The sequence below is a fragment of the Castanea sativa genome, chromosome 5 (genome assembly GCF_040712315.1).
Source record: "Castanea sativa cultivar Marrone di Chiusa Pesio chromosome 5, ASM4071231v1".
Classification (NCBI taxonomy): Eukaryota; Viridiplantae; Streptophyta; class Magnoliopsida; order Fagales; family Fagaceae; genus Castanea; species Castanea sativa.
Genome location: NC_134017.1, coordinates 20,142,209 through 20,155,181, shown reverse-complemented (window position 1 = coordinate 20,155,181; position 12,973 = coordinate 20,142,209). Strand labels below are relative to the sequence as shown.

General features: G+C 33.4%; 2 protein-coding genes across 4 annotated transcripts; both read right to left on the bottom strand.

Moving 5' to 3' along the window:
• Positions 1-691: 691 nt before the first annotated feature.
• Positions 692-5,695, bottom strand: LOC142634197 (uncharacterized). 3 transcript variants are annotated; one of them, XM_075808488.1, is made up of 10 exons: positions 5,402-5,695; positions 5,056-5,148; positions 4,503-4,576; positions 4,313-4,415; positions 3,500-3,550; positions 3,280-3,330; positions 1,929-2,085; positions 1,665-1,803; positions 1,126-1,231; positions 698-1,051 (listed from the first exon to the last, which is right to left on the bottom strand). In XM_075808488.1, the coding sequence occupies exons 1-10, from the start codon at positions 5,607-5,609 to the stop codon at positions 903-905; spliced, it is 1,131 nt and encodes a 376-aa protein (XP_075664603.1). In that variant the 5' UTR covers positions 5,610-5,695; the 3' UTR covers positions 698-902. The 3 variants fall into 3 exon arrangements, with proteins under 3 accessions (XP_075664604.1, XP_075664603.1, XP_075664602.1); XM_075808487.1 differs by having other exon boundaries at positions 5,056-5,151; positions 5,402-5,694; XM_075808489.1 differs by lacking the exon at positions 3,280-3,330 and having other exon boundaries at positions 692-1,051; positions 5,056-5,151; positions 5,402-5,692.
• A 2,131-nt stretch (positions 5,696-7,826) lies between these two features.
• LOC142633809 (uncharacterized) lies at positions 7,827-12,973 on the bottom strand. Its single transcript, XM_075808057.1, has 6 exons — positions 12,655-12,973; positions 12,363-12,495; positions 10,944-11,047; positions 9,780-9,924; positions 9,514-9,651; positions 7,827-9,075 (listed from the first exon to the last, which is right to left on the bottom strand). Exons 1-6 carry the CDS (start codon positions 12,693-12,695, stop codon positions 7,981-7,983), a joined length of 1,656 nt encoding a protein of 551 aa, XP_075664172.1. The 5' UTR covers positions 12,696-12,973; the 3' UTR covers positions 7,827-7,980.

The following is a 12,973-nucleotide window of genomic DNA, read 5'->3' as shown; positions in this document are numbered from 1 at the left end:
AAATGCTAATGTGGCATTATTTTAAATACTAAATATTTTTTTAATATTTTTTTAATGACCACGTTAGTATTTACTGTGTCAATAGTGCACTCTGTTTGCCACATTAACAATTTCCGTTAGTGGGATGACAATAGGAACCAAAATAGATCGCGTTTTTCATTTTAAGAACTAAAAGCGGTAAAAAAAAAAAAGTAAGAACCAAAATAAAAAATTGATCCAAAATGAAGGGATCAAAAGTACATTTACGCATTTTTAATATGAAAATAAAACACATTAACACTGGATTCCATTTACTTCATACATATAATATATAACTATTAATAAATATTTATTCATGGCTCTCTACTACGCCTAGGAAAAACAAATCCTATATAAGCTATATATATATATATATATATATATATATATATATATATATATATATATATAGAGAGAGAGAGAGAGAGAGAGAGAGAGAGAGAGAGAGAGAGGGTTCAAGTTACACCTGGTATAATTCTAAATAATCTAACACCATCCAAAAACTTGTTATAGAATTTATATTTTGAAAATCCCACATTTGAATTACACAATCTATATGTTTTTAACATTCATGCCAATTTTCATGTCAATTGGATATTATTTACCATTTAATCCGTAGACTCATCTTTTATGCATTATTGTAAACTTTAAAAACTTGAATTTAAATAATTGATTGATGACACAACTATTAATCTTTGATTACCTCGAAATATTGCATGTATGGAGAATATACAAAAATAATGCAACTCCAAGATTACTTTAGTATGATAGCTTATAAGCATTTATCACTATAAAATGAACGAAGACAGGATAATTAGACTTATATGACAAATGTAATGGCCTTACTTGTATCTACATTACTTTAGTTTTATTGTCACAGGAGTCTACATTGGGATTTTTTTCTCATATTTAATCTGCCAAATCTCAACATCATTTCCTCTGTCATAATCTCTCACATATTGTGGAATTTGTGTGATATCGACGCGCTTTCCAACAAAACAAGGGACAGATCCATTTTTGATATCCTCACATTCTGCATCACCATTACAAAACCAAATTATAACCAATAACAAGTGGTACTAGCCATCTACTCAGTAACATACTCACCGCTGTCATCCCTCAAATAACTACGGAAGTGTGAATAACCATTTGCAACAACATCGAGATCATTGACACTGAAGTTGTAGCGCTTTTCCAATGCCAAGTATAACACCTAAGAAACATAGGAAGGTTAATTAATGTCAACATATAGGAACTCAAAGTGGTTCTATTTAAAAATAAACATGACATGTCAATGATTGTTAATTTTTTTTCAAAAAATATTATAATTGGTCTGTAACAAAAGGACTCTGTGGGTTTTGAATCCATAATCTTATCCTCCTCCACCCGTTCTTGTGGGAGGAGGAAATGCCAATTGAGTTAGAGCTCGTTGGCGAGAGAAGTCAACATCCGTAAAAGAGGGAATTTATCCCACATGGGAAAACTATCCAATTCAAATAACATTCGAAAGGCCCACTTGGGCTTAGTCCAAAACCTTGAACATATCTTGTGTTTCAAGCCGAAAAGAGGACAGATTCTAACTGTTCTATCATGAGGAGATATTAGCTGTTTGCTATTGCACCCTGTTCTATCATTTTGATCTGTACCTTCTCTGAACCTAGGGACATTAATTTCTCCAAAACATTGAAAAATGCATCAGTCAAGTCATCGCTGTAAATTATGTCAGCAGCCACAAGCAAAGAAGCTCCTTGGACTTCTTCAACTTCAGAAAAGGTCCATGAGTACCTGAATGACACAACAAAACAAAATGATTTAGGCTCCCAAGTAATTGAAAGTGAAATTCTTATTGGACCAACCATCTTGCAGTTGTCTTATTTCTTTCTTTGTATTATCAACTAAAAAAATTTCACCTTTTATGCAGAGGAGACTCTCCTGGTCCTACTACTCTAGGGGGCCACGGACTCATCCAATCGAGTTCGCGCACATAAACTTCTGCTTGACAGTTGAACAGTCCAGAATTAAGGTCAACATTCTCAGCACAGTTGTTAAGGATTTCATCACCATGGTCTGTCAACAATTAGAGTGGCTTCTTTAGAAATACCATTTCAATACTGAGTAACAAAATGAAGTAGAAAGAACTGAAAGAGCATACGGGGATGTGTGTACCCTCCAATAAAAGTCATGCATAATCAACTTTGCCTTCAGAAACCTACTTTTCTCATTAACTACTACATGTTAATGTGATTCAAATTTCAACCTGGAAGATCAGAAAGCATGTCTAACTACAAAAGGTAAGAGGAAGAAAACATAGTACACCATCTGTGACCAGAGGTTCATGATGATCATCAGCTCAATCAAGTCCAAATCTTTAATTGCTGGTTTTGCTTATAAATTAGGTATGAATATTTGCAATTCTAATTAGATCAGCCTATTCCAATACAACTTATCAGAAACCATTAGCCAGTTGTAAACTTCAAATAACCTGCTTATCAACAGCTCAGGATCTATATTGTGGTATCAAAAGTTAAAAACTTTACTATAAATGAAGGATTTCTGAATTAATATAATAAGATGAAAAGTAGAGGTTAGGCCTTGGTGCAATGGCAAGTGCCTTCCACCCAAAATGGCAAATTTCGGGTTTTAGTCTAGGAACCAGCCTCTCTCAAAAAGAATTGGGGGACAAGGTTGTCTATCGATCACCTCTTCTAGACCTCGTAAAAGTGGGAACTTTGTGCATTATGTAGGACCTTTAATTATGATGGAAAACATTAAAAATGATCACAATTAATATAGTTTTCTCACTTAAAAAATATTACTGGCATGTAATAACCTGGTGGACTGATTTTCCCTTATAATATAGTCTTCTTATAAGACAGCTCTAATTTCATGCACTCTATTTGGCATTGCCTTCTATAATTTCAACTTCTCTAATTAACAAGAGTCTCTGTGTGTGTCTGTACACACGTGTGAGAGAGAAGTTGTGTCTTAGCTCTCTTAAGAAGGAGTTCCTTCCATCTCTTTCATAGTACCAACTTTAGTAGTGTATATGGTTAAAGTAAAAAATCTGTGAAACTTAAGCATAACAGCCCTCCATTCCAGCCACATAAAAAGCACAAGTAAAATACAAGGGTAAAACAGATTGAGGATTTTTTTTTTTTAAAAAGAAAAAGAAAAGAAAAGAGGAAAATGAAACCATGAATTTGATTTGATATGTCCACAGTTGCAAATAATCATATATCAGCAAGCTGTACACTGACTCACATTTTGCTAAATAACGGTATGAGACACAATGATCAGGCATCCATCCATCCACTAGAAAAAAAAAAAAAAAAAAAAAAAAGATTTCAAACAAATTAAGGGACATATCAAATCAAATTCATGGTATCTAGTAAAGGTAAGGTACAATAGCAGTCACAAAAACCATTAAGGGATAGTTGCACATGAATAAAGAATGATATATAATAAAGGCAGGGTACCATACCAGTTACAAACACCGTTTTCGCATCACGTGCAAGTAATATACCCACCAACCCTGGTGAAAAAAGTAAGATAAGATCTAGTCAGCCAAGATACACAAATGCTTCTGACAGGCAGTGGAGATAAAGCAAAATTTAGAATGATGTACAAATCTTAATGATTATGAAGCATTACACAAACTTATAAATTCCAGATGGTATTTGATAAGACAAATGTGACATTAAAGAAACCAAAAAAGGAAAAAGAAAAATATTTAAAACATTTTTCATTCCCCAAAACAGCAGTTCTGTCCAAAATTGCAAGTCATTTTCCCATATAGTTGTCTAATGATCTGAATTTTCACAATTGCCACTAGTTGACTTTGGTTCAGCAAGAATCTAATTCTGATATGATATACAATCTACAAACTTAAGCATATTCTTGTTATTAACCATAAATCTATCAATATAGACATCAAAGTGAAAACCTCATATATCAGCAATGACGTAATCAAGCCCATGAGCAGGTTAATCCATGATGATATAGTTATAGTGTTATACTGTTATAGGCAATACTGTGAGTAAGATATAATATTATGTTTCCAAAATACTTTATAAATGACCAGAACTATTAATGGATGTTCAAAAATGGTAGCCACAATATAAACCATGACATAGGACCAGTGGTCAGGATTATCAAATTAACTGTTACAGTTCTTAACGAGGTTCAACAGGTTCATATCATATTAGGCATATTCAATCTTGTTCGTAGGTTTAAAATTTACATTATTGAGTGAAAGTACCATGAAAATCAAGGTAGGTACTAATGGTTGATATACCTGTTCCAGCACCAAGTTCTAATGCTACAATTCCATCAAACTCAGTTGAAGTAAACATCTTATGCAGCACAAAATCAGATAACACTAGTTCTGCTCTCCAAACCTGAAGGGTAAACAAAAAAAGAGATTAAATTACAGCACATAAATCTAAGAGAAACCATCATAAGATTCATAACAAACCAATAACTACCTGCAAACCGACATTTGGAATTGATGATGTGATATTATGCCGGATGGTCACACGGTAAATACAGGAAGCTGGTTCTGTGCAATATATACATATTCATATTAAAAATTGCTTTTTGAAACTTACATACGTATAGACCAAATCAAATTCCTCATACAAATAAATTCTTAACATAACAAAAAAGGGATACATGCATATGCATATATAGTTATAGCTTGCATATTACACTTTTACAATCTTATCCCACTTGATAACTTCTCATATGAATTTTTTGTTTGTTGAATCCACTGTTTGGATTATGTGATGTCCACATACTTATCATGCTTGTCAATTCTTAAGAAAATCGAAGATCAAGAAATATCTTATCAAAGAAATGCTTAAAATCATAGCTTCTTCTTTAATAAAATACTTTGAGAATGTCGTGAAACAAACGGCTTTAAATTGTATAGTAAACAATATCAAATTTGATGTTACATTGGACTTCACAAAATAATAATAATGCTAATAATAATACTAACATTAACATTAAATAAATGTATTGTAGACAAGAACTTACTGTTACGCCTAGTTAGAACAAGATCACCATCTGGGTCCACGCTAAATGTTTGATTTGATGAAGCCGCTTCACATTGGTATCTGCTAGGTTCAACTTCTAAGTAATTAAATTAAAAGAAAGTAAGAAACTAAACTACATTACTCCCATTACTTCAAATTAAATTTGAAATTCCTAATCTTTTCTCATTAAAACAAAAAAAATTTAAAAAAAAATAATAATAAAGTAAGTACTATATTTGTCTATTTTCATTCCTAGTTGGTCACCATAGCAAAAGCAAAAAGTACATAATTAGTACAACGTTGTTTTCAGACAACAGAGATATTAATGTATTTTGTAGTTACCATACCAGGTGGAGTTGGAAGAGAAATGGTGAAGTGGGAAATGTGGGGCCCAGAAATGCCAGGTGGGCATCCAAGGTGGACCTCGCTCATCACATGTTCCTCCTCCATTGTTGAATCTCCGCCGTTCATTTCTTCCTCTTCCTCAGATGATATAGGTGGATATGGTGATTGTGCTGAAGAGCCTGAAGCTGAAGATTCGGTTCTTTCTTCCATGGAAGAAGACCATGAAGAAAAGAACCAAACCCTTATAATAATAAAATCCCCAATTCTCAAAACACTGCGTTTGTCAAATTGTGACTGAAGGTTCTGGATATAAAAAAATAAAAAATAAAAAACGGTGCGTTTTTTACCAGTACCAGCGGCTCTTCGGATTTCTGAGCGTTGTACTGTGTTACTACTTACTACTACGGCTACGAACGAACGGCAAACCGTTTTGATATCTTATGATAGACAAAACGGTTTAAACCCAAAACGACATTTCTTTCTTTTGCACACCATGATTATTTTTGCTACTTTCTTTCTACTGTGAATGACCTTTAGATATTAGTCATAAAAATTGGTCTAGTCTCTAGTAGGGATGTGTAGCAAACCCACAAATTCATCAAAACTACCCTAACTCAATGGATTGAATTGATTTAGATAAATTCCACTAACAAACCTTGATATTTTGGTTAATGCCAATCAAGTCCAAGACTTTTCAAAACTAGCTAGTTTGGTCTCTAACGCCAGCTTAGTCCTTAAGCATTTAGTTATTTTTTCTCAACCATTTTAGGGACTAAACTAGGTTTAGGGATCAAATTGGTTAATTTTGAAAAGTCTTGGATTTGGTTGGTATTAGCTCAAACCTCGAGGGATGTAAATGAAATTTACTCAATTGGTTTTTAGGGACTGATGGGTTAGGTTAGGTTGCTCTTTTTTTTTTTTTTTTTTTTTTCTTATGAGTTGGATAGTGTTTAGGTCAAGAGATTCACAAATTTGCCTAATCTAACTCGACTACCTATTTTTAATATATAAAAAATATATATATATATATATATATATATATTATATGTTATTAATTACTCTTTTGCCATTCTCCTTGATATAAAATAGAACTATTTGATATCTTACAACTAAGTTGGGATAGAATTCTTTCTTCAAAAAAAAAAAAAAAAACTGGGATAGAATTATTTGATATCTTACATTCTTACTAACTAAATATCATTTGGTTTGATAATTTGTGTATGGTGGTGTTACAATCGAGAATTTTCAAAAGATGGCGAGGGGCAAAATATAGTTGAAATACTGCTTCTATTCTAATTTGTATTTCAATTGAGTTGAGATAAAAACTATTTGATATCTTACTATTTAAATGTCATTTGGTTTGATTATTTGTGTATCTTAGAATTTTTGGAAGATTGTAGGGGCACTTTTAATATTTGTTGGATGTGGCTGTTTTAAAGGTCAGTTTAAAATAATAATAAAAAACTATCCAACCCTGTTATGGGTTGAGTTTTTTTTCAACTCGACCAAGGTAGGTTAGATTGAAAAAAAAATATATAAAAAAAAAAAAAACCTCTCAACTTGACCCAAACGAACCCACACACCCTTACTCTCTTGTGCCCATTTTGTAATATGTACTCATACCTTTTTAAAGCACCAAATTTTTTAGCAATCTCATTTTAAAAAGGCTAAAAAATAATTTGAACTTCATAGTAGGCTTAATCCTTGTAAGTTTATACCTCAATTCTTAATTGTAAACCTTTTATTATTACTTCAAGTGCATATAATTTCGAATAGGCTTCTTTACAGTCTTGTTAATTTAGGCAACTTCTTTGTTTTCATTGTTGATTTGTGCTTGTGCATTTTACATAAAAGTTCTATTAAGTTAGGCGTTACCGAATTAATGTACAATGTACAAACCTCTGCTCTCTTTGGATTAATGTACAAACCTCTACAATCAAGCGAACAGAAGAAAACTCTAAATAATCTACATAGAGAATTTGCAACTTGAGTCTTGAGGGATATGTTTGAAGCCTCGTGAAAATTGGCATAAAAATAGCAATATGAATCTTAACTTATGTGTTGAATTTGTACATATGCAGATCCAAAATATAATTTACAGATAACAACATGTAAAAAATGTTGCTCTTTAAGTTACTTCACGTAAAAATGACTGCAATCAAACGAACAGAGGAAAGCTCCCAAGCAACATATATAGAGACACTGGAAACAACATACATTTCTACAAGTCCTCAAAAATAGACAAACCCCTCAATGGATGTGTAACATGTAACGAATTCTCTGTGAGAATAGGCTCTATGCAAAAAATAATAAAGAAAAAGAATGGCATGGGAACTGCTTTTAGTTTTTAATGCAGACCAGGCCGCGTACTCATTACAAATTTAGTAGCATGCCCTTTCGTTGGTTGTAACAGAAGACAGAAACAACTTTGCAATAGATTCCTGGGTAGTATACAATTGAAGAAACCCATATAATGAACACTTCCAAGATGGACATGTAGCATGTTAAGAATTTAAGTAGAAAATAAAAAAGAGGTAGAAAGAATCTAAACCTTTTTTTTCTTTTTTTCTTTTTTAAATTTTTATCTAATATTTGCAAGCCGAGCAGCTAATTCTTCATAGTCGGGCAGATTAGGATGAACATGCTCACCCATGCTCAGCATCTCCGGTTGTAAGGAAGTGGCTCGAACACGCCTTTTTGTTGCCCCAGTTGAAGTTGTTGGTTCCACTCTTGCAGGTCCAATATCCAAATCAGATTTCATTCTGTTCCACTTATATTCACCATGATCAACATCACTTTGTCGGGAAGGAGGAGGTCTCAGATATATATTTTTTTTGCCTGATTCATCAGATGACTTCTTTTTACTGAAATGCATCAAAAGATCATCTACATTCGTATCCTCCTCATCCCTTGGAGCACTATCATGTGAATGAATGGTTCGCAAGCTTAGTCTAGCATCTTCTTGTTTTGTTCCCCTTGAATCCATCTTTGTAATACCATCATTTTCTGAACTTCCAACATTACTGCGACCTGGTGGTGGTTTCAAGTTTCTGCTCCTAACTGATCTTGGTTTTGGTTTATCTTCAACCACTGGATGATCAATATGTTGAGCTGCTTCCTTATCAATATGACCTTTTAATTTTGTAGGTTCCTCTGAGCTGCTTTCATCTTTTTCATATTTTGTTTTGAGGTAAGGTGGACTGGTATATTTGTAGTAAAGTGGCCTCTTATTGTCTACTTCATCTTTAGAGACACTTCCAACTAAACTTGAAGACTTTTTTAGGCCATCTTGGGATAACTCGGTAGTTATCTTATCTTCGCTAATTGCAGGCATCCCATGTCTATCACCAGCGACATCCTTTATTCCACGAAAATTAAGGTCTCTGTCATTCCTTTTTGTAATAGAACCCCTCCCATTGCTCAGTCTGTTTGCAGAATCCTGATTGTTTTTTTCTGGGACTGCATCATCCTTGTTTTTCTGCCATTTGTCATCATCAGTGACATCCTTTCTTCCACGAAAATTAAGGTCTTTGTCATTTCTTTTTGTAATAGAACCCCTCCCATTGCTCAATCTGTCGGCAGAATCCTGATTGTTTTTTTCTGGGACTGCGTCATCCTTGTTTTTCTGCCATTTTTTATCATCAATATTGCTTAAAGAACCATGTTTGCGATGCTCCTGCAAAAAGTCATACATGGTAAAAATAGCAATCAGCACTATGAGGAGAGCTCAACATGCAACCAAAATTACCTAATTGTGATGAGTAGGGACTAAGTAGGCAGGATCCAGGGGAAGTTTTAAAATATTAGTGGATCCAAGCTTGCATTTCATACCAAAAGGAAAAGCATTAAGGGCCTGAACTTCAGTGCCCTAAGGTTATATTGTTATACAAAAATTCTAACGTAAAGTAGGGCCTGATGTAGAGATTGGAGGAGCGTGCTTACTTCATAGATAGTATAGTAGGTTTTTATTTTGTCCAAGACCTCTCCTATCCTTCCTTTTAAAAGGTAAAAATATTTCATTTCATACCCCCAATATCCAAATTGTTTTCATTTCCCTACCGGTGTGTTTGATAAATAAATTTGGAGGCAATTATAGCAACAGAGTGGAACTTACTTGTTTTGGTATAGAAGTATACAGTTTCGGTTCCAAAGCCTTGATATCCCAATTTATAGAGAATTCTTGTGCTAGGTCTTGCAGCAACTGAAGCTTCATCTCTTTTGTAGGAGGCTTTGCCTTTAACCTCTCAACAAACTGATTAAGCAAAACCATTAGTTGGGTTCACAAACTAAGATATTTCCCAAACTGAGAATGTATATTCGTATTAGGACTCTAAGCTATGATAATATAGATGAGCAATTAAAGTGAACCTATAAACTTACCTCTTTATTTGTGTAAGATTCAAGTGAACTTCCATATCTCTCAGTAAAAATAGTTCTGAGTTCACGGAGTTCTGGCAAATCAGAGAATCTTGCTGCGGCATAGATCAAAGATGGTATAGCTTCCTTGCATTCCTCAGGACACCCGCTATATAAAGGATAAAATAAAACAAAAATGTTATAGGCAACGATATGTGAATTTCATAGTCATAGTTGAAAACCGTTAAATTTTTTAATAAGAAGGTAAAAGTTTTTTTAAGTCTCATTTGAGTCCAAACTGATATGTAAACACAAATCAACACATATTGAAGACTAAAGCCATAAATTAGCTCTAAAGCATTAATATCTAGCTCTCAAAGATTAGTTCTTAACCTCCTATAACTATATCCAAAAGGCCAACTGAATCTCTATCCTCTCAAATCTGAAATTTATTATCTATATGACAGATATTAGGACTCTTCTTTGGGCCTCAAAGAAATAAGGTGAGATGTATGAGTAGGATACAAACACCAAATGGAAGATCTTAATCTGTGGACTTAATTAATTAGGAGGTAGCATAATCCATATTAAGATTTGTATTTATAATTTCAGTGCAGCAAGCTTAAGTGAACAAGGAAAAAAAAACCCAAGTAAGCTGTTCTTGTAAATCTATTAGTTGAGAGAGAGAGAGAGAGAGGGAGAGAACAGGATGCAGCTTATACAAGTAGAAGCTTGGATGAATTTGAGCAAAATTTAAAATATAAAATACAAAATAATAAGCCTCCTGAATGCATGATAATATAGTATCTGACTATCTGCATACTTATTGAAAATCAGAGACAAAATAAGTAAGATCAGTCCAAGTACTTTCATTCGTAGATGGTAATTTTTCTTATATACAGGATAGGCAGGTATTTTCTTTTTTGTTTGGCTCTGAATTTACTTCTCTAGTTTCTTCTTTTTATTCTTTTTTTCTTTTCTTCAATTGAGTTAAATATATTTCCTTCAAATATTTCAGTAATATCAAAAGAAATTCCATGGAAATATGCATATTTGTTGAAGTCTAAATCCTCATATCCAGCGAGATAGAGAACTGGAAAGAAAAAGGGAGATTGCATAGCTACTTGATGCAAGCATGCCATTTGATAGAGCACATAATATCAGTATCGGTTGTGCAGCCACATGTACCTCTGTTTATTCATGGCAGAGACATGACTGTAGATGCACCCACGGAAATTTTCAATGAGTTCATAACAGGTTGACATGTTTTGCTCAACTAGAAGCCCTTCAGCCTGCACATCATTTACACAGAGTTAGAGGTGTGTCTGGGTGTGTGCATTTCCATATGTTATATATATGCAAAACTAGGACTTTTTGCCATGTTATTGCTCTAGTTTTGATTTCAAGTATGTTTAATCTCTTTTCATTATTATACACAGACATATAATCATTTATCAGTCATATTATAGAATGAAGAAACTAAACTGCATTGGGGTGAAGCCAAAATATATGTCTTGGTGTGCAAGCACTAAAACATATAATTTTGGCTTCAATCCAATGGTCCGAACCATAGGAATCATTTAGTTCAAAGACAACATATTCATGCATATCCGTATGATGTGAAAAGCAAAGCAAGTGCTCCCATTCAGTCTCCACTTCCACCCTTCGTTTTTCCCTCCAGTGAGGAAAAAGAGCAAACAACTAGAAATAAAGAAAGGCACAAAGAAGAAATATACAAAACATTATTTTTGTAGGCCTGCTGCCTTGCAACTGTTCCTACTAAAATGATTATAGCTCTCCTAAAAGCTCTGAAGATTTATCAACTTTTAAGAACTCTATCTGGAGCAAATTCTCTGTGCCTCATTTAAAATAAATAAAAAAAATTTATTGAGAAAGCAATTTCTTCCTAAGACTTCAATTTGGTCACATGCACTAGAAAACTTGACCATGCAATACAGTTCATAAAACTCAAATAGTGAAGGATTTCATGCTTAAGACATGGGATATATGGGCAGGAGGGAACACATGCATGATCTATCAAGTGCAATGGGAAGAGTATGTGGTGCCATTGTGGAAATGACAAAAATTGGGTCCCACAAAAAGAAAATTATAAAGAACAAGGCCCATGAAAATATATTTATGTAGAATTTGATGTCACGCATTTTCATACATAGTACTCTGAGCTGGACACAGGAAATCATGTGGGAATTTCTCAGATTCGTGAGGCTGTTAAAATCAAAAGATAAAATGCAACTTTATCCCAAATCCCAATAGAAGCAAACAATTTCAATATTCCAAAACCGAAAGAAATATGATAAACTCAAAACAAAACAAAACTAAAGAAGACAAAAATTGATCATAAATTAATAAGAAAAACATGGCATCCATAATCTATCACCTCCTGATTATCATATCCATCTAGCAGAAATGCTGGAACAGATATATTAGGCAAGTAAACAGAACATCCTTAATCCAAAATTATGAAGACTTCAAAAAAAAAAAAAAAATCAAAAACCAATCAAGGCCACAAAATCATTGAAAATGATGGAAAAAAACAAATCTTGGATTTTTTTCGTACAGGGAAAAACAAATAATGCTGAAACTTACCCTGCCATAGGCATTGATGTCAAGGTTATTCCTAAGAAGGTCAACTATATCACTCTTCAAATATTTCTGCACAGCATTTCTCTTCTTCTTTATCCCCTCTAGCCGAACCTTCAAAAGCTTTAAATTTGATTTGCTATACCAAAAGAAAAGAAGAAAAAATCAGAAATGCAAATCAAAATAGCTTAAATTAAAACATACCCAACAATCTAAAAAAAAAAAAAATGAAACAAATGTCCAAAATTTACATAAACAACAAGAAAACAAAGCAAACAATATTGGGTTTTTGTCGAACCATTTGTTGTAGAATTTTGGCTTTAATAATCCGTCTAGCATGTTGGTGTTCTCTCCAAGAAAACCAAAGTGGGCAAAAAAGGAAAGAAGGAGATGGGGCTTATATAGAAAAGAGAAAGGCTGTGAAAGTGGTTTATACCAAATGCAAAAGTTAAGGTAAAGAACCAACTGCGAAAATGGGTTTTAGCCTTTCATGTCATATGGCAAGAATCTGCATTTCAAGAAACCCAGAAGAAAAGCAATGGATTGGAAGTGCTTCTCAAAGGAAGAGAGAGAAAAAAAAAGAAACAAACAGAGACAAAGGGTCACCGAATTTGAGG

Excerpts from the sequence above, each read along its gene's own strand:
- LOC142634197 (XM_075808487.1), bottom strand. The coding sequence starts at position 5,609 with ATGGAAGAAAGAACCGAATCTTCAGCTTCAGGCTCTTCAGCACAATCA. Across the intron at positions 5,152-5,401 it reads TTCTCTTCCAACTCCACCTG|AAGTTGAACCTAGCAGATAC; the intron begins GTATGGTAACTA and ends TTAATTACTTAG. Across the intron at positions 1,052-1,125 it reads TTATTTGAGGGATGACAGCG|AATGTGAGGATATCAAAAAT; the intron begins GTGAGTATGTTA and ends ATGGTGATGCAG.
- LOC142633809 (XM_075808057.1), bottom strand. The coding sequence starts at position 12,695 with ATGCTAGACGGATTATTAAAGCCAAAATTCTACAACAAATG. Across the intron at positions 11,048-12,362 it reads ACATCAATGCCTATGGCAGG|GCTGAAGGGCTTCTAGTTGA; the intron begins GTAAGTTTCAGC and ends AATGATGTGCAG. Across the intron at positions 9,652-9,779 it reads AATCTTACACAAATAAAGAG|TTTGTTGAGAGGTTAAAGGC; the intron begins GTAAGTTTATAG and ends TTGCTTAATCAG.